We start from the raw sequence: 25519 nt of genomic DNA, 5'->3' as shown, positions 1-25519 counted from the left end.
GAAATAAAGCATGAAAGAGTTTTCTTTACCGTACACTTATTCAGAACATTTGAGGCAAAATAAAACCAGTTTCTGCCTGAATCAATTAGTACAATCAGCATACTGTAACATACTGCAACATAAGCAGTGTTCTAGTCCCTATGCTTCTGGAAGGAGCTTAAACTATTTATTACTTGGCTCTATTCAAGGAAATATACCTACAACTCCTGGTGATCAGAGAGCCTGGGGGCCTTGTAAGGCGCGATTCATACTAATTTGAGGTTTGGGGGGGCGGGTACTGTCCTAAAGTCGGCACTACAGCGGTAAAATAGGAGTATGAATCGGCCCTTAGTCAGAAGACCACATTATACGTATACCACGTTATACTGTATAGGCTGTGAGATTCACATATTTAAACACTTAACCGTATATACTTATTTGACCTACACACCGAATTCCTTCACTGAAAATCGCAGATTTGCAAGTGCAGCTACTCATACAGTAAATGCTGTTGGTATGCCATGCCATGCATATGAATTGCACATACACAGATCTATTTTATTATCCTATTAAAGTAAAACTCGTTTTTTGCTCTGCTATGCCATACATGGGCAACTGGCGGCCCGGGGGCCACATGCGCCCCCCACCTTCACTTAATGTGGCCCTCAGGTTAATATTGGAATACTGATGAAGTATTTCTTTAATTTCTGTTAAAATTCCAATCATGCAAACACGACCAGCTTTAATTACACCAAACAAATCAACAAAAAAACCCAACAACAAACAATAACAGTATCCGTGAGAATAGTTGCATTGATTTCCGCTGTTAGCACATTTCTGAGCTAGCAAACCTGAGGTCCAATGGGAGGCTGTTCCAGAGTCTAGGGGCCTCCCCGATGGCAAAGTCTAAAGGAAGGACGACCAAACATAAGTTTTACTTTCAGGTGCACAATAACAACCGTGAACCTTGAAACTCATCATGTAACATCTAAACACAAAGGCTGGATTGGTTGTGGTTTTGCGTCATTCATGTAGAGTAGAGTATAGACCCCCCACACCCACCTCACAACCACCTGCAACCCCCAGGCACATGTACTAATGGTGTTAACTCCACATGGCCTGAAGCGCCACAAACACACAGACAGAGACACGTACACACACACACACACACACACACACACACACACACATACACACACACACACACACACACACACACACACACACACACACACACACATATTCACACACATCACACCTCCAGCTGCTTCACAGGTGACAACACTGAGGAGCACGACAGAGTGGAGAAGAAGTTGGTGCAGTGTGTGGAGTGTCCGAGTGTGGTGACTTCCTTCATGCCGGTAGCTATATGAGGATTTACATTGTACAACGAGGCACGCAATGGTCGCTCAACTGACACTGTATCGATGATTGTTTCATTTTTCACAGTGACATTTTCGTGACATCACAGAATCGCTGTGTCATTGTGGCAGCGCAGCAATTCTGTGACGTCATAACGGCATAGGAATTTTCTGACGTCATCTGACGCGGTTCTCGTGACGTCATATGAGTCATGACACAAATTATTCTGTGATGTCATCTGACACAGCGATTCTGTGACGAGTCAAAACGACACAGCAATTCTCTGACATCATATGACACAGCAGGTTCTGTGATGTCATATGAGTCAAGACACAATGATTCTGTGATGTCATATGACACAGCAATTCTGGGATTTTATCATGATTGATAACACGTCGTTCTTTGGCTATAAGCGTTGGGCGGGACACTGTATTTTCAGTGTGACTTCAGTGTTTGTTTAGTTTAGTTCTACACAGTGCAGGCTCTAGTATTGTGGTGTACCGGTTTGTTTGCATATGGATTTGATTGTGCTTTGGGCGCGGTACTGTGAGTGAGGGCACCATGACTTTGTGTTTTATGTTCTTCATAGTGCATTTGTGCTTATAGCTGTGGTTCGCAACTATGTTTGCCGGGGCCCACTGGTGGGCTGTGAGGATACTGCAAGTGGGCTCCCAAATAATTGGCAAAACACTATGATTTATTTTAAATAATATAACTAATGTTACATTCCTGTAGTCTAGGCCGGTCAGTGGTTCTCAACCTTTTCAGGCTGCAACAACCTCCAAATATAATCATATTTGAACTCGGGACCCCTCCAAAATAGTCATATTTGAACTGGGGACCCCCCCAAAAGTAATCATATTTGAACTGGGGATTTTTGCTATTATTTGAATTGAAATCCAGATTATTGTTTTTGCTATTTTTGAATTGGATTCCTGAAAAGTAACATTTCTATTTAATTTCCAATGCCTTTCAATTATAGTTATGTTAACATTATGTTTACACATGTAAATTACTATTTTTTTTTGTAGAAAATAACCCATATTGCATCGAGGTGCCCGGATGTCCCTATAGTGTCCACCTATCCTTTTACCCAGTATTCAATCAGAGAATCGATCAGCCAAAGAACAGGGTGTACAAGAACGAGTTGGAGTGTTACCAACATTTTAGCAAACAACATTCATAACAAACAACTCTCTGCTACCCAGGGGGCAGGATTATAAACACAAGAAAGCCTACGGCTTGTTTCCATTGGTGTCTTTCGTACTCGATACACTTTGGGACGCAAAGGAGAGAGCACACAGCCTTGAGCTTTCTCTTCATCGATGGCATTGCAGTAAATGGTTCACATTGCTATAGGCGTGCACACATGCGGTCAGGGACAAACACAACATGCATGTTTTTAAAAAGGTTTAACAGAGACCATGATGCTGGTTTCGTTGCCTGGAGAAGATGCTGTTTATTTTATGTGACTTACCCAGGGGGCAAAGGGGGTTGACCTGCATTTGTCATAACAAATATTGATATTGAACAAATAATAACAATATTAACACCAAGAAAATAGGTTTTGGCTCTAACTTATTAACCAGATGAGCTAGAAATGTAAACTTGGTGTCTATTTTATGGTTTCTGACCATGAGAGACTCAATGGAATACCTATTTTTATTATTGGGTGTGTCTGGACCCTTATTGTGCATTAAATGTTAGCTGATACATTTCATACAACAAGTAAAACGAAAATACAATAACAATCATTTCCCATTTTAGATCCAAAAAACAATGACATTTCTGAAGGCTCGAGGTTCCTCTGTATTGGTACATGTTGAGACTAGTATAATGAGAGTAAAACTCACAATTTGCCAGCTGTAATCGCTTCTACTGATTATATAGAACGATGGCCCACATTCAGGGTATTTAGAATTTAACACACACAAACCCACTGCCCCATTTCGGCGATAGGGGTCAAAACCCACTGTGAAATAGAGGTAAAAAGAATAAAGAAAACGGTCCTATTTCAGCAATAGGGGCCAATGGTCACAGTGCTGCCAGATATTCAGATATCAGTTGACAGGATTTGATCTGGATACAGCGGATGTTCCATGTGTGTCGTATAATGTACATTCACTTTATCGCTGCACAATATCTGATCTGGCCACAGAGGATGTTCCACGTGTAGCATTGATGTTAAGGGCTTACAGTATGTACTTATACAATTGGGGTGGTTGTATTTTGACTCCCTGCTCTTCTATTGAGACAGTTAGATCACGTCAAAGCGGAGGTCATGTCCCACCTGGATGCCGGATCTGACACAAATTTTGATCTGATGATCAATATTCAATTTATGATCAGATACTGTTCAAGATTCAATTCATCCCTTGAGCAAGCAGGCAGGCTCTATTAGCTCAATGATTAAAAAAAAGGACAGACAGACACAGAGACAGACACAGCCAGGGACACGCATAGCATAGTCTATAGTGGCTAGCACCACTCAAAATTTGTGCTGGAAAGTTATAATAAGTTATAATACTTGACTATATGGCCTGGCTGTCCTGCATGATGTGTACAATACAGTCTGCAGTACAGTAAATGCTGCAGTGTACGCATAATATATTCATTCTCTATTCTCATGTTCACTGTTGATTGTTTGTACATTCATATATTAATTAGATTCATTCACATTCACAGACTGTTACTATACATGTACATTTACAGTATATATATTCTTATATTCATTGATAGACTGAACACACATATTCACCTATTCATTCAGAGACCCGGGGCAGATGTCTTTCACTGAGTCTTACTGCTGCAATGACACCTGTACCCAAATAATCTCTATCTCATCTTATCTGATCTCATCTTAAATGATTAAGGATGGGGCATGCAGGTGACAGTCCCCCTGGCCCTGGCCCGGACACAAAGGGCTGAAATGTTCAGTGTATTAGTGATCACTACATTTAATATATCACACATTAAATGTATATATATGCTTAGGTGTGAGTCTGACCTAGACGGACTACAGTACAGTGGTTTCTGTACATTATTAGTGTACTAGAAAATGCCCTAGTTAGTCGTATGACTCCAGGTTGTGCTTTAGCTCATACTGTATTATGTAAATAGCCACATTCGCGAACAACATGGCTGGCAGTGGCCACCATGCTTATGAACAATAGCTAATTAAGGCAGCATCGATCTACATGCACCTTAAACACATTTTGCACACTAGTCCACACTATGTGTTAAAGGCACCCCATATGTTGTGGATTGTGCAATTGATATTGGTATAGTACAATTTTACTGGTGTTTTTACGGTCGCTCACATTCATGTAACCCATAAAAAAGTACATTATGAGTAGCTGATCCTTGGTAAAAATGAGAAGTTGGGCATGAGAGTTATGTCATAATAAACCATAACAGATTGATTTCCGTGCAGCTCCTTTGGAATGTCAGTCATGAGACCAAGTGGACAACCCACAAATCAGAATGAACCAGGTCACCGTGTGTGTGCGTGTGTGTGTGTGTGTGTGTGTGTGTGTGTGTGTGTGTGTGTGTGTGTGTGTGTGTGTGTGTGTGTGTGCATGCATGCATCTCGTCGTCTCACTTCCCACGGTTGGAGGTGGTACAGTAGTGACACACACACACACACACACACACACACACACACACACACACACACACACACACACACACACACACACAGCAATCCACCATCCAGATGGTTAATTTAACTCTGGGTGCAAAAAAGAAAACAGTTCACTATCAGGTCTGTGCATTATATTGCAAAGTGATATTGATGATATGTTGACAATTTAATGGTGTAATGGCAATGGTGTAATGTCCTTTGCTACTCAGAAATATGTCAAGTTGACATATAGCGGCCTACCTGAGTGGCACCGGCATTACACCATTAACAGATGGTCTTTTGTCAGGTGTTTGCTGTGAATGAACAAAGTGTAATTTAGCCTTTTTTGAAAGAGTGTAACTTGGCCTTTTTTAAGAAATACAAGGAACACAGACAACACAGACAAATAATACTCTGGGAAAGGCCCAGGTTAAATCATTTTTCAATCTTGATTGAAAAATGTTCCACACTGTTGGTCATCATCATTGTACCCGGAAGTTATATATGCGGGAACACCTACTATTAAGTTGCAAAAAACTACTTTCTGGCCTTGACAGCCCATACATCCAAACAGATTTGATTGTACTAAACGATGTTAAACAACATTAAACTCACTTTGCCACTTGATTTTGCCACTCACTTTATCCAATGCGCTTACCCTCTATTCAGTTATGAAGCTGTGGGCCGTATACAATTTGTCCCAGGGCCACATTTGGACCAGCGGGCCGCACTTTGGACAACCCTGGTCTATATTTACAGACATGCCCAGACCCCTGGTAATATAGTATTCAGAATAGTTGCTATAAGTGTGTCCACATCAACACTGTCTCTTACACATAACGTCAGACAGACATTACATACAGTAATACTAATTCTACTATATACCGCAGGCGACCCCGTAAAATCTGAATCCCCCCCACCCCCTTTCCCCTTTACTGTATATGTTTCTTTTCCCTTTTTACCTCCTTGCTTGATTTCCTTTTTTTAAGTGTATATTTGTACGTCTCTAAATGTTCTGATGACTTGAAAAAGGTGGACCCTGATCTGTAAATAATGTCGTCCACAGTAACTTGTCTGTCTTTGTATTGAGTTGTGCTTTATGTGAAATGTACCCATTCTGCAATCAATCAATCAAAACATTTGTCATGGCTGTTGCAAATACACATCAGACTCTGCTGCCATCTGCTGGTGATACTCTATTCTTTATATTACTATATATTACTATATTCTTTTCAGCTTAAATTGTATTCATTTTTCATGAACAATTAAAAATAAACAAAAACACACAAAAAAGCAATAGGACATCACAGTATATGTTGCCAGACAGCATCTTGTGAATTAAGAAATACAATAGAAGATCATCATTTGGTTTGTAAGTACATGCCATATCGATATATCATGCAGAGGAGAAGTCATAACAGAACCATCTAAACACTACAGCATGCAGAGGAGAAGTCATAACAGAACCATCTAAACACTAGCCTACAGCATGCAGAGGAGAAGTCATAACAGAACCATCTAAACACTACAGCATGCAGAGGAGAAGTCATAACAGAACCATCTAAACACTAGCCTACAGCATGCAGAGGAGAAGTCATAACAGAACCATCTAAACACTACAGCATGCAGAGGAGAAGTCATAACAGAACCATCTAAACACTACAGGATATGCACATGGATAAAGTGAGTGGCAAATCAAGTGGCAAAGTGAGTTTAACGTTGTTTAATGTCGTTTAATAAAATCAGATTGTATTTGGATGTAGGCCTATGGGCTGTCAAGGCCAGAAAGTAGTTTTTTGCAACGATGATGATGCCCAACATTCTGGGACATTTTTTATTCGCGATAAACCTTAACCTGGGCATTTCCCAGAGTATTATTTGTCAGTGTTCCTTGTATTAGGAACCCCCCTGTAGTACTGTAGGCCTGTACTCCCCTCCAACTGCATGCTAGTCCCCATTTTCAACTGTTTTAATTGTATTTTGACACTTGCTTTTGCAATGTAAACGTATGTTTTCTCAATGCAATAAAGCTGATTTGAATTTAATCGAATATTTATATCTAGGCCATATGGCATTGCTACATGGATTCATGTTTTTCTTTATCGCATTAGCGACTTTCTAGAGGTTCAACAAAGTTGTCCAGAACTTGAGACCACTCCCATCGGCGTATACACAAGGTTCTATGGTGTAATGGTTAGCACTCAGGACTCTGAATCCTGCGATCCGAGTTCAAATCTCGGTAGGACCTGAACTTTAGGTAAATTCTACAATGTTGCACGAAATGTGTATAGAAATTTACTGGACCATGGCTTTTGTATGTTTCCGTTTATTATCCGCCATAAAGTTATCCATGTCAGTCACCCGCTTTGATAGCCTTTACTCATGACCGGCGATGACCGTCTGTATGTTATGTTTCGGAGGACTGTTTCGTTTTTAACATAACTGGCATGTGATATTAATACAGCTAAATTAAACAGACAAATAATGTATGAAAAACGACTTTAGCTCCATTCTTCTAAGTTCTCAGGGAAACGCTGTCAAACATAACTTACATTCATTAGTTTCTGATCAGCTGTAGCTACTTTACTTTATTATGGTCTTCACCGTGCTCATTCAGGATCAACCGGTCCCATGGTGCAATGGTTAGCACATTGGACTTTGAATCCAGAGATCCGAGTTCAAATCTCGGTGGGACCTCACATTTGTTGAAGACATTTACAGTGTTAGGGCCGAAGACCTTCACTTCAGATGTGATTTGTTGACCCTATCTGGCGTGTTATTATGGTTGAAACTTGATTGACATAACTGTAGACAACCATTTACTTTTGCCGAGATAATAGCTATTTATTAGCTATACGGCACAGAATGAAGAAAATAGAAATGCAGTGCAATATCAAGGTCGAAATGTGTATCTTTACAGCTCTGACTTCACACTCTCAAATAAATAAATAAATAAATAAATAAATAAATAAATAAATAAATAAATAAATAAATAAATAAATAAATAAATAAATAAATAAATAACACACACACACACACACACACACACACACACACACACACACACACACACACACACACACACACACACACACACACACACACACACACACACACACACACACACACACACACACACACAATGTACCTTGGAAGTTGGAACTTTATTTTGAAACTCTCGGCTCGGAAGTGAGAGTGGCTTGAGCGCGCGCCCAGACGTCATTTCCGGCTTCCCCAGGCAGCCAGACGGACGCGGGAGTTTCCAGCATGGCGGTGCAGCCCAAGCAGAACCTGTCCATGGACAGCGCAGCGGAGAATGGCTTCCTCAACTTCTACTTCTCCATGCCGGAGAGACCCGACACGACGTTCAGGATCTTCGACCGCAACGACTACTACACCGTGCACGGGAAGGACGCCGTGTTCGCGGCCAAGGAGGTCTTCAAAACAAACGCGGTCATCAAAAACCTGGGCGCCTCGGGTAAGCGATCGGATAAATCCACTACATCGACTTTTGATACTGTGTAATACTGGCTAGCTCTGGTCAATAGCTCTAATACCGTTGCAATGGCTTTGGAACTATGGTCACATAATGGTTGTCTAGTATCTACAAGTTCATTGCACGTATTGCCTATACAAGACTTTGTGGCGCAACGGTAGCGCGTCTGACTCCAGATCAGAAGGTTGCGTGTTCAAATCACGTCAGGGTCAAATCTTTTTTTGATGAATTGAAAATGGAGGACCCTGATCATCATATTGATTGATTGAAATATTTATTAACAGTTCGCAGAATTACAGTTCAAGCACAAACTCAATACAAAGACTGTTAACTGTGAGTGGACGACCCAATTAAGCATTACACTTGTTTACAAGAGGGTCCACCTTGTTCAATTCATCAAAACATTTAGAGACGTACAAATAGGTCCTGATGTAAACAAGTATTTTTTTTTGTTTTTATCCTCGTAGCAGTTTTTGTATTGACCTGTACTTCCGTTGGATCGTACCCATTAGTACACACTGTGAATACAATTTCAATCAATCAAACATGCACAATGCTGATATATTATAATAATTCAATGCATAGTGGCTTTGCGGGACATGTTTAAGTTCATGTTTTGCTAGACATGAGTTCATGTGTCCATGCTTTCGCATGCAGCCAGTACATTATTTTTTACATTAGTGTTCACGTTCATGCTTTGCGTGCAATTACCGTAGATCTTTTCCATGTGTTCATGCTTTGCGTACATGTTTTCATTGCAATCTTGATGCTCTTATCCAGAGTGATTTAAGAGTGTGACATCATCAGAGTGGTGCAGGGTTCCCGGCTCAGTGGTGGTGGTGGAAATGGTCATTCTCAGTTGTTTACTTAGGCAAAAGTATCAATACTGCCATGCAGTTATCATAATTATGATTGATTACTTTATTAACCCTGCTTGAGAGAGACCAGATCCAGGCAGGAGGAGGGAACTTGTGAACTCAATACTGCCGCAATCTGGCGGAGTCGGGTTGCATTTCCATTCCATCTATCAAAAAAGGTTAAGGGGTAAAGTAGCATCTGTTGAAAGAGTTTATTCCACAGTTTGGGAGCCAGGAGGGAGAAGAGTCTACTCTAGGTATAGGACATGCCAAAGCGTTGTCCATGGTGTTTTGTGGAAGGAAGTCGGCAACGCGGTCTGTGAGCAGGGGAGGAATTGGATTGGATCATCATGCCCTGCCCTGAAAGTGCGGAACCTTTGTTGACTAGTTGGCCATCACCAGTTTTGGAACAACTGGAAGCCAATGCTTCATGGTTTGTGGCATACAGTACATTATGTCTTTATGTGTTCATTCATGCCTGCACGTTTCTTTGTTTGTTTGTTTGTTTGTTTGACAGGAAGCCGCAAGTTAGAGGGTGTAGTCCTGAGCAAGCTGAACTTTGAGTCCTTTGTGAGAGACCTACTGCTGGTGAGACAGTACAGAGTGGAGGTCTACAAGAACCACAGCAGCAAGAGCAAAGAGCAGGACTGGAGAATCGAGTTCAAGGTGAACCAAAGTTCTGTGTATTCAATTAAATTCAAACTTTATTCAAGACGCTCACAGGGGGGTCCGTAGGGCGGAACACATAAAACATAAGAACACAAAAGTAAACAAACTATAAATAAACAAAGCATAAACAAACAGGGGGGACTTATTTCTGTACATACTGTACAGGCTAGAACGCCAGCTTAGATGACAGCCTGACAGAGCTCTTAGCAGGGTTAGAAAATGATGCTGTTCACAGAGTCCGTTAACCTGCACATAAATCTATACATCAGGTTTCGTAGCACAGCAGCGCAAGTGGGTACATTTATTTCTACAAACATTTGACTGGCACCACAGCATCTTGGGGCTTTGAGCAGCAGTCTCATGCAGTCATTATATGCCACTGTCATTTTTTGCAGGCTGCCCTTTTTGTAGTGTCGCCACAAGAGGGCAGTGCACAATAGGCTTTAGAAAGTGAGATTTTCACTGGAACAGAGCAGAAATTAAACTTACATATAACATACAATATCTCTGTCATCAGAGATATATTAATGATGATTAAATGTCATACAAATAATTGTGATGAATAAATTCAAATTACATTTATGTTTGGCTTTTAGGTTTACTTAAACATACATTGTTTTGTAAAATGTTCAGCAGATTATACTGATGAATGGATTCTGACGCTTGATTTATTGATGTCTTTATTGATAATGAAAAAAACAAAAGTAGTTATATGTCAAACAAACATCTGACCCACCATATTCTGACCCATCATAATCAACGCACATGAGCATGTGTATGAGATCTATCAGGGGCGGCGGTTGCTCAGGGGTAGAGTGGCTGGATGGTAACCGCAAGGTTGCCAGCTCGAACCCGGGCTCCCCCATACAGTAGTTAGTGTCGAAGTGCCTTTGAGCAAGACACTGACCGAACCCCTAATTGCTCCTGATGTGCAGGTTGGTGCCTTGCATGGTTTCCGCTGCCATCAGTGTATGAAGTATCAGTGTGTGAATGTAATGCACAATCTATGTAAAGCGCAAATGCACCATTTACCACTTGTAGAGTTTATGTTGTGAGCAAGAACAAAATTGCAATTCTGTAATAATTGTGACGGGCCTACAGCAGTGCATGCTTCCTTTCCGGGGCTCATGTCGTGTGTTTCCAACAATCCTCAGGCGTCTCCGGGGAACCTGACTCAGTTTGAGGAGATTCTGTTCGGGAGCGGAGTGGGAGCGGAGGGCTGTGCCGGTGTGGTAGCCGTGCGCTTGGCCACCGGGGCAGACGGACACCGCACGGTGGGCGTGGGCTATGTGGACGCCGCCCAGAGGACCATGGGAGTGTGCGAGTTCCCCGACAACGAGACCTTCTCCAACCTGGAGTCCCTGCTGGTGCAGATCAGCCCCAAGGAGTGTCTGCTAGCCCAGGGAGAAGGCAGTGATGGCACGAAGTTACGAGAGGTGAGAATCTTGAATCTAAGGCATGTGTTCTTTCTGTCAGGGAGGTTAGCAGGAACATATGGCACACAAATGCATAACCTCCCAATTAAAATGGATTGGGAATCTATATTCCATAACGTTATGAAGAATCTCCTCCCTTTTGTGTTTTCTTGAGTATTGGCCTGGGGCAACAATGCCCCAGGCAAGCCCATTCGTTTTGTGAGCCAGACTGCCAAGGCTGTTGCCTCGCATCATTTTCAAATGCTTCCATCATGTCGCACAAATTTATATGAATTTAAATAAAAATCATGTAAGCATATATAGCTTGCTGCTTTGCAGAAATGGAAAGAATATATATACAAAAACATATTTTAAGATATATTTTCGTGAACAAAAGTTTTCAGGAGGTGTAGTTCCAGACTATAGCATGTGGAGATTGGGTAATAGTTGTCTGGCCACGCGAGACTACCGGCTCATTGAGTCTCTGTTGAGGACAGTCACTACAGTGTGAACAATCAAGGGTCTGATCTTTCTTCTACAATGTAATAACGATAACGACGTGTGTCTGCGCAGGTGGTGCAGCGTGGAGGTATGCTGGTCTCTGACAGGAAGAAGTCAGAGTTCAACAGCAAGGACATGGTGCAGGACCTGAACCGGCTGCTCAGAGCCAAGAAGGGGCAGACCGTGGCAAGCAGCACACTGCCCGAGTTAGACAAACAGGTAAACCACTACAATATTTAACCACGTAAGCCCTATTCTGTACTTTAGTGACCAATGGCATTGGTGACCAATGCAAGGAATAAATGCATTCGCCATGTATCCGAAGGAAGTCTGATCCAATCACTTTTAGATTTCTCCAGTTTGATCCTGAGTTTAAGTTTTGTAGTGTTCAAGATCTGATTTTAGGCATGTTTAAGCCTCCAGGAAAATCCGTGTTGAGATTCTTAATCCACTGTTTTTCATTAAAACGTCTTTGTCCTACTGTCCAGTTGGGGTTGTGTTGAAGTCCAGCGCATTTTAGAGCTTCAATGCCGTGAGCCATGAAATGTTGCACAAATCTTGTGGTTGTCTTTTTGGCATTGTTAATATTGTATCTGTGTCGTCCCAGCCTAGTACCTATTGTTTTACCTGTTTCTCCAACATATTGTAAAAAAAAAATCTGGATTAAGAGCGTCTGCTAAATGCCTAAATTGTAAATTGTAAATGGCGGCATGCGGCAGAAAAAATGCACCAGTCTACAAGATGACAGCACGGTAGATTATACATTTCCATAGCACTGAAACGATGTTAAAAACAGTGGTGGTCATCAGCAATGTAATCTAGCATATTGTCAAAATTGATTGATTGATCTGTCGATTTAATTGTTTGACCTCTACTGGAGCGCGAAAACAAAACTGTCAAAGGCAGCCCAGAAATGAAGTTGTGAATACCGTTTTGTGGTGTCGTCACGTGCAGGCGTCTATGTCATGCTTGGCGGCCGTGGTGCGTTTCTTGGACCTGCTGTCCGACGAGACCAACTTCAACTCCTTCAGGCTGACCACCCTGGACCTGGGCCAGTACATGAGACTGGACAACGCTGCAGTGCTGGCCCTCAACCTCTTCCAGGTCAGAGCCTGGTCCCCTTATACCCAATGACTCAATGGTCTCACATCCTGTACATCGGTGCCTCTCAAACCTTTTCATGTCAAGGACGCCCAAATTGACACTTTATAGCCTGCGGACCCCCATTTGAAAAGATATCATGCCAGGGACCCCCTCATGAGAATTTCAAGGACCCCCAGCTTGATATGCATTTGGCTACAGACTCCTATTTAATGGCATTTATGTCTCTGGGACCTCAATGTAAATTGTAAAATCAATGTTAATTTAACTATGAGAGTGTACACTCTTTGTACACTCTGAGTTATGGACCCATAAGGATCAATTTGGTTCCTAACTATCATTTAGCTGGGGACCCCCTTGAACTCCCTCAAGGACCCATGGTGGTCCCCGGTTGTCTTTAGTTACAGTATGAATAATTGCTCAGGCAGGATTAAATTGACCAATTAAGACCTGAGGCCGATTCGACATTGTCTTTCTTTTCTTCAAAATGAGTAGTTCTCAAACCTTTGTGTGCGAAGGACCCCCAAAACCACATGGAAAATCAGAATATATTTTGTGCCTACAGGGGCATCCCCAGGAGAGAAGATTTGTATTCAAGATCAAGATGGTACAAATGAATGAATAATGAATAATGAGTACTCATAGTAACAACAATCCCTCGTCTGGTTTCCTCTGTGACGTTTTGGATCCCCTTCGTTCTCCAGGGTTCACCCGACGACACGACCGGAGCCCACTCATTGGCTGGCCTGTTGAACAAGTGCCGAACGCCACAGGGCCAGCGGTTGGTCAACCAATGGATAAAGCAACCGCTGATGGACAAGACCAAGATAGAGGAAAGGTAACGTGGAAGACATTGCATCCCGAAACGTAAAAGTAAAAATAACTCATGCCCCCCTGGCCTGCGGGCGTGAGATGGTGACGAAATGTACGTCCTATGCTGCTGCTACACGGAGGCAGCAATTATAATTACAGTAAGACATAATGCATTAGTCTTTTGTGCTTTTGTATGATGCTTTGTTTGGCTACATGTGCATACATTATGATTACATAGTCAATTAGGCCCCTCAACTTTATTAAACCACTTATATTTCATATCGTTGCAGTTAGGCCTCAACTTTATTAAACCACTTTACATCTCTTATCGTTGCAGTCAGCCAGAAACCTTGCATCTCCATATTTCAACTTTCTATGTTTTATCGTAAATTAATCGCAATGAGAGCTGCCTTGTAGATGAGCAATTTCTGCTACTTTTGTCTGTAGTGCTGATTTTTATAAATATTAAACTCGATGAACTTTTTATTTTATGTTTATTTTGTTATTTTCATTTTGGATAAAAGAGTATTAGAATTCAGAAGAAGTTCAGAAGCATTGTCAATACAACATAATGGTCTGAGATATTTCATACAACTAAAGGTTTAAGCCCCAGTCTGATTTTCTTCAACCGGTTGGCTGTGTGTTGGTTTAAAATGATAATACCTAAACCATCATAATTCTACATATTGTGTTGTGCTAATTGTTCAGGAAACGGTGCTAGTGTGGAGGCTCTTCTTTCACGCTATTTCACAAAGTCACAGATGCAGTGTTATTCGTGCTCATGTAAAAGATCTGTGTGTAAATGTGCGTGCAGGCTGGACCTGGTGGAGAGTTTCGTGTGCGACTCCGAGCTGAGGCAGACGTGCCAGGACGACCTGCTGAGGCGCTTCCCCGACCTCCACCGCCTGTCCAAGAAGCTGCACCGCCGCTCGGCCACGCTGCAGGACTGCTACCGTGTCTACCAGGCCGTGGGCCACATCCCCGGCCTCGTCACGGCCCTGGAGAGATACTCGGGTACGCGTGGAGATGTTTTTACTTAAGGACCCATTTACACTGGCAGCCAAATCTAGCCTCAGATCTGTGCCACATGATCCAGATTGAAATCTAAATGCAGACGGGTCATATTATGGAATCATATTTTTACAAATGTGACTTGAGTCACATTTCAGAGTTGGCTTCAAATCTGATTTGAGGAGATCCGCCTACAAATACATACGGTCAGTGACCAAAGGGTGTTCATCTAAAGTAAGGCAATATTGTGCAATATTATATTATTTGATATGTCACTGCCAGCCTACATAAAATGAAAGTAGAACTGTCGCAGTGTGACACGTTGTGAGCTTATTTTCAGCATGCAACTAATTGTAAAATGACTGATACTGGATCTCTTGTCCACTAGTCCCTTCCTAACATTTTAGTCTAGTTTTTATTTGTTGACGAAATTGTCGATATATTTAGTCTTAGTTTTAGTCATCATAGCTTCGTTTTTATTTAGTTTCCATTTAGTTTTGGTCAGTGAAAAAAGGTAGTCGACAAACATTTTTAGTCTCAGTTTTAGTCAACGAAATCAACACTGGTCCACCGCTCACTCAGTCACGGTCATCACGGTAGTGGCAGCAGAGACAAAAAGTTCTTATGATTGTCACAAGCCCCGCAGCCCCCCACAGAGATGATGTCACTGACCGGCGGCATTATAAGACCATAATCGTGGAAAGCCATTATGACAACAAAGCTATGTGTGTGTTACTGTGTTTCTATTTGTGTTTTGCAGGCAGCTACGGGGCACTGATGGAGGCAGTGTTCCTGTCTCCTTTCAGGGACCTGCTGAATGACTTTGTCAAGTACCAGGAGATGATGGAGACCACTCTGGACATGAACCAGGTCCGTCTCACTGAGCCACCATGCTGTGATTCCCTGTTATTGATCCTGTACTACATCCTGAGTTGTACGACGTTGCATGCTGGTGTCATGCACTAAATTATAGCAGATCTTATACAAGCCATGCCGATACGGCAAAGAAATATAATACAAATAAAAATGTGGGTCCTTGGCACGAAGAAGTTTGAGAACTCAACTACTGATTTAGAAGGCATTTTGTCCAGTTCTGAACGGGAACACCCTTTTGGTGTTTTAACTAAGCATTATGTTATACTTTAGCTATAACATATGTGCTATGATCTACAAGCCCATAGCACGCCACCGAGTGGCGCGCTACGAGCTTGTAGGTCTGCTATTTTATTTAAATCGAGAAAATGCGGCACAAATCTTTGAATATATATTCTTTCAGAAGACTTTTATTTATTTATTTTTTTACGTCGGGCCTAAATGGGTTAATGAGTTATCTGAACATTTGGTGTGAAGCAGCATTTACTGCATGTATGGCAGTGGTGCTTTCTACCGTTATACACTATATATGTAGCATGTCGTGCCTTTTGGGGAAAAAAGGCGTATGATACCCGATGAAGGTCGTGAGACCGTAACGTTGCATAATAAACGGCTGCTATATAAGTGAAGACGGTGGGCGGGAGCTCCTTTCGCTGGAAGGAAAAAAAAGCGTATACCGTCTGGCGGCTTCTAATCATTTCATCCATTGACGGTGCACACAAGCGTATAGCCTATACGTGCGCATGTCGCGCAGTGAATAATTATGGTATACCTGTCTGAAAGAACCTGGACTACAGCGCTGATGTATGATGTAATGTCTGTGAAGGTGGACCACCATGAGTTCCTGGTCAAGGCCTCCTTTGACCCGGCGCTGAGTGAGCTGAGAGAGAACATGGACGACCTGGAGAAGAGTATGAAGGCGGTTCTGAACAGCGCGGCACGAGAACTGGGTACGACACACAGACACACACACACACACACACACACACAGGGTGTTGAGCATTTATGGCTGTGTAGCCGAGCCTGAGGCCCAGATGGGTAATACCCCTCAGCAATGGGCTATACTGTATGCACACAGAATAACTCTTCCTTCCGCGTCGCTTACCTACTTCCTTCACAGGTGTTACCGATGATAATAATTAACCCATTCTGACCTGAGATCAGATTCATACGAGGTTTCCACTGGACACACACTGGTCTGATTAACCCATTCTGACCTGAGATCAGATTCTAAAAAATGTCAGTCGTTCTTCGATTTAAAAAAAATAGCAGACCTACAAGCTCGTAGCACGCCACTCGGTGGCGCGCTATGAGCTTGTAGATCTGCTATTTTTCAATAGCTAAAGCATGACATGATGCCAAACACCAAAATGGGTTCCCGTTCAGAATGGGTTAATTTCAAGGAGAGTGGACAAATGGAACCAGCCACCATTTGTGGTGCGCTACGAGGTTGTAGGTCTGCTATTTTTGAAAAAAACGTGAAAATGCGGCACAAATCTTTGAATATATATATTCTTTCAGAAGACTTATTTTTTTATTATTTCAACGTCAGGCCTAAATGGGTTAAAGGAAGTCCCTCAGGGGTTCCTGGTGGAGTAGTTCCCCCTGATTCTTCCCTCTGCACTAAATATCTTTGCAGAAAATAGCAGCTCTACAACCTCACAACGAGGCACGTTGGATGCTGGGTGTCGTGTGGTTATTATCGCACTGTGTGTAGGATCTGAGAACATTGTTTTTTTTTCTTCACTCAAGATGATTGCTGTTAATGTGTCCCCCAGCTGCTTTGTCTGTGTACATCATGCAAATGAACAGAATGTGAACCCTGTGTGTGTGTGTGCGTGCAGGACTGGATGCAGGGAAGACAGTGAAGCTGGAGTCCAACGCCATGCTGGGTTTCTACCTGAGGGTGACCTGTAAGGAGGAGAAGGGCCTGAGGAACAACAAGAAGTTCACCACGCTGGACGTGCAGAAGAACGGAGTGCGCTTCACCAACAGGTCTGTCAGACCGACGGCAACACAAGTTCATACTCAACTCAACACAGTGACATGTCCTGAGCATTGAACAGCTCGCTGGTTTGTAACTGACATTGTTAGCTAAGCTACAATTGAGTTTGTAGGTTGTTGTAACTTTGTTGTAACTTTGTTAGTTGACTGTTTTTTTTCTTTTCCTTTACCAATCTCCAAGATACATTGTGTTGAAATGGTCTGTATCACTCACACTGCAAAACAGCCCAACCATGCACACTCTGACCATGTCTGTTTCTGTGTGTGTGTGTGTGTGTGTGTGTGTGTGTGTGTGTGTGTGTGTGTGTGTGTGTGTGTGTGTGTGTTCATGTGTGTGCACGTGCCCGCAGTAAGCTGAGCGCTCTGAACGAGGAGTACACCAAGAGCAGAGAGGAGTACGAGCAAGCTCAGAACGCCATCGTCAAAGAGATCATTGGCATCGCCTCGGGTGAGACTCTTTTATCGCCTGCTGCGCGCCATCTTCAAACGCCATCTTCAAACGCCATCTTCAAACCAAACAAACGCATTTCGTGTTCCGATACCAGTAACGGAAAAGCTGGCGATACTGCTAATAATGCTGGTATCGGTGTCGGCGAGTATGCCAGTCTATGCCAATCTGATACCACGTCATTTATCACGTGATATTGCATTTACACTGTCATATTTTGAATGCTTCAAGTGATGTTGCACGACTGTTCTAAACTCTCACTGTACTATTTACATGATTAATTTACCAAATTGGAGCTGCACTTTAACAATTAATGAAATGAGATCAGTGCTTCTCAAACCTTTTAATTTCAATTAAGGACCCCCATAACTCTGACGGGTCCATTTGGGTCCATTTGTACAGACCTGTAAGGGTCCATTTGGGTCCATTTGTACACTCAGAGTTACAGACCTGTAAGGGTCCATTTGTACACTCAGAGTTACAGACCTGTAAGGGTCCATTTGGAACCCCCTCAAGGAACCTAGTACCTACATGGTCCCTGGACCTCACTTTGAGAACCAACCTCATTTGTTTGAATTACACACTGGTATTGGATCGGTACTCGGTATATCGACGGAACGTTTCGACCTATGCGGTCATGACTGATGAAGACCGCGTAGGTGGAAACGTTAGTCGTTATCCTGTATACTAGAGCCTCTAAATGTCCGTGCTGCGCCAGTGTCCTCTCCTCCTTCAACAACAACAACAAAATATTCTAATATTCTAATATTATAAGACAAGTTTTGGGCCCGAGAGGCTAAACCTCCTCAAATGGTGGTCCGTGCCGTGACCGTGACTCAAAAAAATGCCAGAATAAATAATGGACCTTGACATGAAAAGCGTTGAAAACCACTGCTTTTTTAATTATTAATTCCATGTTCTAAACCAACCAACCAACCAGGCTACGTGGACCCTCTCCAGACCCTGAGCGACGTGGTGGCCCAGCTGGACGCGGTGGTGAGCCTGGCCGTGGCCTCTGTCTCGGCGCCGGTGCCCTACGTCCGGCCCACGCTGCTGGAGGAGGGCGGCGGCTCCGCCAGGCGCCTGGAGCTCCGCCAGGCCAGACATCCCTGCATGGAGACGGACGCCGACACGGCCTTCATTCCCAACGACATCGTCTTCACCCAGGGAGAGAAGAGCTTCTACATCATCACAGGTGCGTTACGACGTCGCGTTGGATTCAAGCTCTGTGTGTGTGTGTGTGTGGCACGTGCATGTATATGAAAAACTGTGTGTGTGTGTGGAATGTATTGTGTATATATATATATATATATATATATATATACTGTATACAGTGTATATATACCGTACACATACACTGCATTCTTTTTTAAATATTTTTTTTATCCCACGATTTTGTAACCAATTTTTCACCCCTGTGTCAATTATCTAATCCTGGGCTCTACACACCCTCCACCAACCTAGTCCCCATATATGGGGGACAAGGGGAGAGCAACGGACTTGAACTCATGCTTCCTTCATGCCCGAGTGTCCAAGTTGCTCCTTTACACCTGACAGGGGGGAGTTTCCCTGGTTGGACGTAGCGCGCGAAAGGAACACGTTATTCCGACCAGTTCCTTTCCCCTCCATCAGGCGCCCCGGCTGGCCAGGGGGAGGCAGTTTAGAGACCAGGATTCATACACTGCATTCTAATACACAGATTCTCTGTATTTGAAATATTGGGAAAAATATACAATATAATTACATTTTAGAAATGGCAACGTTTTTCCCACAATATGTCAGACGGTGCTCCCACTGCAATACGACCATCACTGAAACTCACACCGTTCCGTCACTAACGCCCCGGTCTCCTGGCCACGCCCCTTCAGGTCCAAATATGGGCGGAAAGTCCACCTTCATCCGCCAAGTGGGCGTGATCTCCCTGATGGCTCAGATTGGCTGCTTCGTGCCCTGTGAGAAGGCGGAGCTGAGTGTGATTGACAGCGTGCTGTGCAGGGTGGGAGCAGGGGACAGTCAGATCAAAGGAGTGTCCACCTTCATGTCCGAGATGCTGGAGACCGCTACCATTCTGAGGTACACAACTGAGGTCAAGTTTATTTACATGTCACAAGATGGGCAATTAATTTGTGTACACACACACACACACACAGACACACACACACACACACACACACACACACACACCACTACCATTCTAAGGCACACACACACACACACACACACACACACACACACACACACACACACACACACACTTATAAAACATTGATCTGTGTTTAATCTAATTTCATCAATCCAGTGTAGTCTAATGTAAAAGCTAAATCCACTTAAATGGATAGTTCAACCCCCCTCCAATTTTTTTTTCTTCTATTGATTACTCAAACTCATCTATGAGAGAGTGTAGATCAGCTATTTTACGCTATTTAATATATTTTTGTGAAGATTCGGCTTTACAAATATGCCCACTTTGCCCATGTTTAAAGCAATGTTCCCTAGATTTGTGCTGCTGTGTTGAACTGGGAGAGGATGGTATAGTACTAGTAGTAGTAGGGGCAACTGTTCAGTATTATGCCTCAGATCGTTCTCTGTAGTCTGTATACATATGTGACCGATTCTGATTTCTGACCGAGGCTAAGTCTTTGATATTTTTTACATTTTCATGTCATGTGAAAGCAGGGAATCATAGCTTCAAATTGACACATTGGGTTGTTCAGTTTCACCCACAAATTTGAGATATGGCTTATAGAGTAATGTCTTGCAGAGAAACAGCAAGTTGATTAAACAGGCCTGATAGGTTAACTTCCGTGGTCTCTAACATTACACCTAGCTACATGTTTAAGCATTTATGACATGCTCTAGTATGTGCTATTTACTCATTTTGGATTTAAAAACAAATATTTTTTCTCCTCTCCTGAACAGTTAGTCTTGCTGCCATGACAGTCTCTGTCTCAAAAATAGTCACATATTTTTACGTGCATAAAATAAAAGATTTAAGGTAATATTAAATCATAGTTAATATTAGTAGGCGTGAAAGATGAGATATACTGGTAGAGAGGGTAGGTAGCTCTGGTCCAGGAAGAAAGAAAGGAAAAGAAGACGACTTATATATATATCTCTAAAATCTCCACATTTCCGAATTAAAACCAAACCCGCTGCTTGTTCGTCCAGGTCCGCCACAGAGAAGTCTCTCATCATCATCGACGAGCTGGGCCGCGGCACGTCCACCTACGACGGCTTCGGGCTGGCCTGGGCCATCAGCGAGCACATCGCCGCCAAGGTCAGCTGCTTCTGTCTGTTCGCCACGCACTTCCACGAGCTGACCGCGCTGGCCACGGAGCAGGCCGGCGTGCACAACCTGCACGTCACGGCGCTCGCCACCAAGGACAACATCACCATGCTGTACAGGGTCAGGCCAGGTGCGTGGTGCTGGGGCCATGACGGCTGCGTTCTTTTGACCCATTCTGACCTGAGATCAGATTCTATGAATGTCTTCTACATCCTGACAGTTTTCTGAAATGTCGGTCGTTCTTCGATTAAAAAAAAATAGCAGACCTACAAGCTCGTAGCGCGCCACTCGGTGGCGCGCTATGAGCTTGTAGATCTGCTATTTTTCAATAGCTAAAGCTTAACGTAATGCTAACACACACGCCATTCCCAACTTCCTTCACAGGTGTTTTACCGATGATACTAATGAAGGCTCTGTTCCATTCTGGTCAAACGGAGTCAGGGTGCTGTGTTGGCTCACTGGAAACACTCATCTGCTATACCATCAAAGTGTCCTTGAGTGTGTTCCAAATGGGTCCGTACGGGTGTGTGTAACTCTGGGAGAGTACAAATGGAACCAAATAGACCTGTAACGGCTCCATTTGGTTCCATTTGTACACAGAGTTATGGGGGTCCTTGAAATTAAAAGGTTTGACAACCAACCGCTTCACACTAAATGCGCACCAGCTCAGTGGCCTTGTGGTTAGAGTGTCCGCCCTGAGACTGGGAGGTCGGGGTTCAATCCCTGGCCGGGTCATACCAAAGACTGTAAAAATGGGACCCAATGCCTCCCTGCTTGACACTCAGCATCAAGGGTTGTATTAGTGGTAAGTCCCTGTGACATACTAGCGTCATCATGTCCAGGCAGGGGGTGTACTTGTACATCAAGCTGCCTCACGCTACATAAACAGGAGATAGGCTTCTGCCCTATGGGCCTCATGGCTCGGCAAGGCTACGTACTTCACACTAAATGGAACAGAGCCTTAATTTGTATCATCAGTAACACCTGAAGGAAGTAGGCAAGCAGCCCGGAGGTTGTGTGCATATAGCCCAGGCATTGAGTACATCATTCGATGAATTGAGTACATAAGAGTAAGGACCCCAATGGAAACAATTGATAAAGTATTTAGTCCATCAATTCTGGGGGTTAACATTTGCTGCAAATAGCCAATCCACAAGCTCACAACGTGTCGCAACTTTGTAGTATTTCCCTATGTTTGGGGAAGAGATGCGACAAAGTATCAATTAGGGCTCAAGTGTGTAATCGACCAAGATGTTTTTTTAAGGGGTGTCATCTATGGCAGTGTTCTAGCTCATCTCGCAGACATTCAACCAATGCAACAAATGCATCGCAATGTGTTGTGAGCTTGTAGATTGCCTATTTTTTCTCTATTTATCATCATTTAACCAAGAATATGGGTTCTCACAAATATTGAAGACAGACTCTCTGTATTTGTGAGAAGTGCACAGATGAGTGATGGGGGCGGAGGGGGAACATGACGATGACTCTTCAGTGGTGTGTGTGTGTTGTGCGTGCACACAGGTGTGTGTGATCAGAGCTTCAGTGGTGTGTGTGTGTGTGTGTGTGTGTGTGTGTGTGTGTTGTGCGTGCGTGCACACAGGTGTGTGTGATCAGAGCTTTGGAATCCACGTCGCAGAGCTCGCCAGCTTCCCGCCGTCCGTGGTCGCCATGGCGAAGGAGAAGGCCGCCGAGCTGGAGGAGTTCCAAGAGCCCGAGGGGGCGGAGTCAGACGACAGGGAGGAGGAGCCTGAGGCCAAGAAACGGCGCTCAGACAGAACGGTTTGTTTAAGGACCATTTTACTAAACATATGGCTATTTTTTTTGTTCCATCATTTATACAGTGCCTTGCAAAGGTATTCAAATGCCTCAATCACAAATGATACATTGCAATTTTGTTTTGTAATATTTCTTGAGGTGTGCTAGCCCCTCCTATATTCAGCTATTAGTGTAGATTTCCATCTTACACAAACCCATGGAGAGTTTTACGTCAGTGTCTGAGCAAATCGGCTTAGTGTCTTATCTGTGTCCCACACAAATAGACACAATACTATGACGTAATTTTTACGTCGTAGTATGTGTCAAATGTCCGCTAAATCTTGTCCCCACACGTCTCGTATTTGCCATTGACAATGAAAGGATAAATTAGTTGTCCACCAAATATGACGTAGATTTAACCAACGAATTACATAGAATTCAATTGTTCATGAGATGATGCATAATGATAAGAGTGCCCCTCACTTCACACGGGTGTGATTATTATTATTATTTTTCTAAAAGATTTGCCCTCAAAATCAGTTTTTTAAGGGGTGCTAGCTAGCCCCTTCTATAAACAGCTTTTGTCCCCACACGTCAGGTCAAATGTCAGCTAAAATTGTCCCCACACGTCTCAATATTTGCCTTGACTATGAACGGAGAAATGACGTCATTATTCCGCTAAATATGACGGAAATGAACCATCAAAACATTAAACACCATTGACGTTGAAGGGAAAACTTACGTCATATGTAAACGATTTTTTTAAAGTGACATTGGTTGTATGGGAGTATTTTGTTGATTCAAGCGAAAACCACTGAACTAAACAACTGAACAACAACTAAACAACTGAAAGATGCTATTTGTATATTGGTGGACTTAAAGTTACTGTAGTTTCGGAAGAAACAGGTAGTTCTACTGACCAAGCAATTGGTTGAAAATAGGCTCTCCAGCCGTGCTGAAATGAGCACGAAGGCACACCTAGCCGTTAGTAGAAGATTTGAGAACGGATTAATCACATTAGAGATATCAGAGTTTTGTCAGCAGCAGCAGCATTATTGGCTTTTAGGAATGGAACAAAAAGGGCAGGTATACACTCCTGTATTTTAACTAAATAAACAAATAAATGTTATTTATCATGGTGGTATACATGGAGAGCCAAATATTTTCTTAGGTGGTACTTCAGTATAAAAAAAGGTTGCGAACCAATGAGCCAGAGCATACGAATGTAGCAGATCCGATTCTGATCACATGATCAGCCCTGATATCCAATCATGTGATCGGGACAACCCTAGTTGTGATGCATTGTGAGCTTGTAAATCCACTATCTTCGAAACACACTGAAACGTTTTGGATCGTTTTCGGGTGATGACATGGCCAGAACAGGGACGCATCCTGTTGGTGAATGCGAATACACGGCAGTAAAATGCCCAGGCCGTCAACCCTGAGCCATGGGGTGAATCCTCTCGTTCGTCTCTCTCTCTCTTCGCGTAGGAGGGCGAGTCGCTGATCCACCGCTTCCTGGAGGAAGTTAAGCTGCTTCCCGCCGACACCATGACTAACGAGGAGGTGAAGGCGGAGCTTAAGAGGATGAAGGCGGAGCTTGATGCCAGAAGCAACGTCTACATCGCAAAGATGCTGACGCCGCTGCGCTGTTGAACACTAGTGTCCCTATTCTGGGGTGAACATCATCATTTTGGTGTAGACTAGAGCAGAGGTCTTCAACAGAGCGTCCGGGAGAAAGATACTGCAGGGCCTGGGGCCGCCAAATCTTTGTCAGAGATTTTTTTGTTGTTTTGTTTTCATTTTTACATTAACCACAACTTATACCCTCCCGTCCCTATTCTGGGGGGGGGGGGGGGGGGGACACTAGCCGAAAATAGCATTTGTAGATCTGCTATTTTTGACGAAGAGGTTTGATGTAGAGGGGGGGAAATAGAGCAGAGCCAGTACCGAGCCAAAGGTCAAGTTTACAAAGTATTGAGAGTTTAAGTCGTTAAATGTCTGAAAACACTTTTTTTTTTTTTTAATATACAATATCAGACCGACAGTCTCACATATAGGCTATTATATCCGAATTGAGGAACTATCCCCACCTAAAGAAGGTTTATTATTATATTATTATAATTTACCGATACACGTTGAGAGTGACCGCTAGTGCAGGGAGAGCAGCTGGTGTGAAAACAGTCTTAATGTCAAATTGAGATATTGCTCTAATGTTTCGCGTCCGGCCCCCCCCCCCCACATAATGTCCTGGAGACATATTGGCCTGCCCCTGGTTTAAGGGAAGGAACCACACAAACTTTGACCTGATAGCGTTCTCTATCCTT

At 43.1% G+C, this 25519-nt stretch overlaps 1 protein-coding gene across 1 annotated transcript; it reads left to right on the top strand.

Moving 5' to 3' along the window:
• Window positions 1-8230: 8230 nt before the first annotated feature.
• On the top strand, window positions 8231-25137 carry msh2 (mutS homolog 2 (E. coli); the record flags this gene model as incomplete). Its single annotated transcript, XM_080788656.1, has 16 exons — window positions 8231-8441; window positions 9834-9982; window positions 11140-11421; window positions 11974-12120; window positions 12856-13005; window positions 13707-13840; window positions 14630-14829; window positions 15587-15696; window positions 16526-16649; window positions 17544-17694; window positions 18054-18151; window positions 19092-19346; window positions 20020-20224; window positions 21320-21567; window positions 23038-23216; window positions 24684-25137. The coding sequence occupies 16 exons, from the start codon at window positions 8231-8233 to the stop codon at window positions 24846-24848; spliced, it is 2808 nt and encodes a 935-aa protein (XP_080644782.1). The 3' UTR covers window positions 24849-25137.
• Between the last annotated feature and the right edge of the window lie 382 nt (window positions 25138-25519).

The sequence above is a fragment of the Protomyctophum bolini genome, assembly GCF_963924005.1.
Source record: "Protomyctophum bolini genome assembly, chromosome: 18".
Lineage (NCBI taxonomy): Eukaryota > Metazoa > Chordata > Actinopteri > Myctophiformes > Myctophidae > Protomyctophum > Protomyctophum bolini.
Note: the sequence above shows the minus strand (reverse complement) of the source record. Positions and strands in the feature narration are given on the sequence as shown.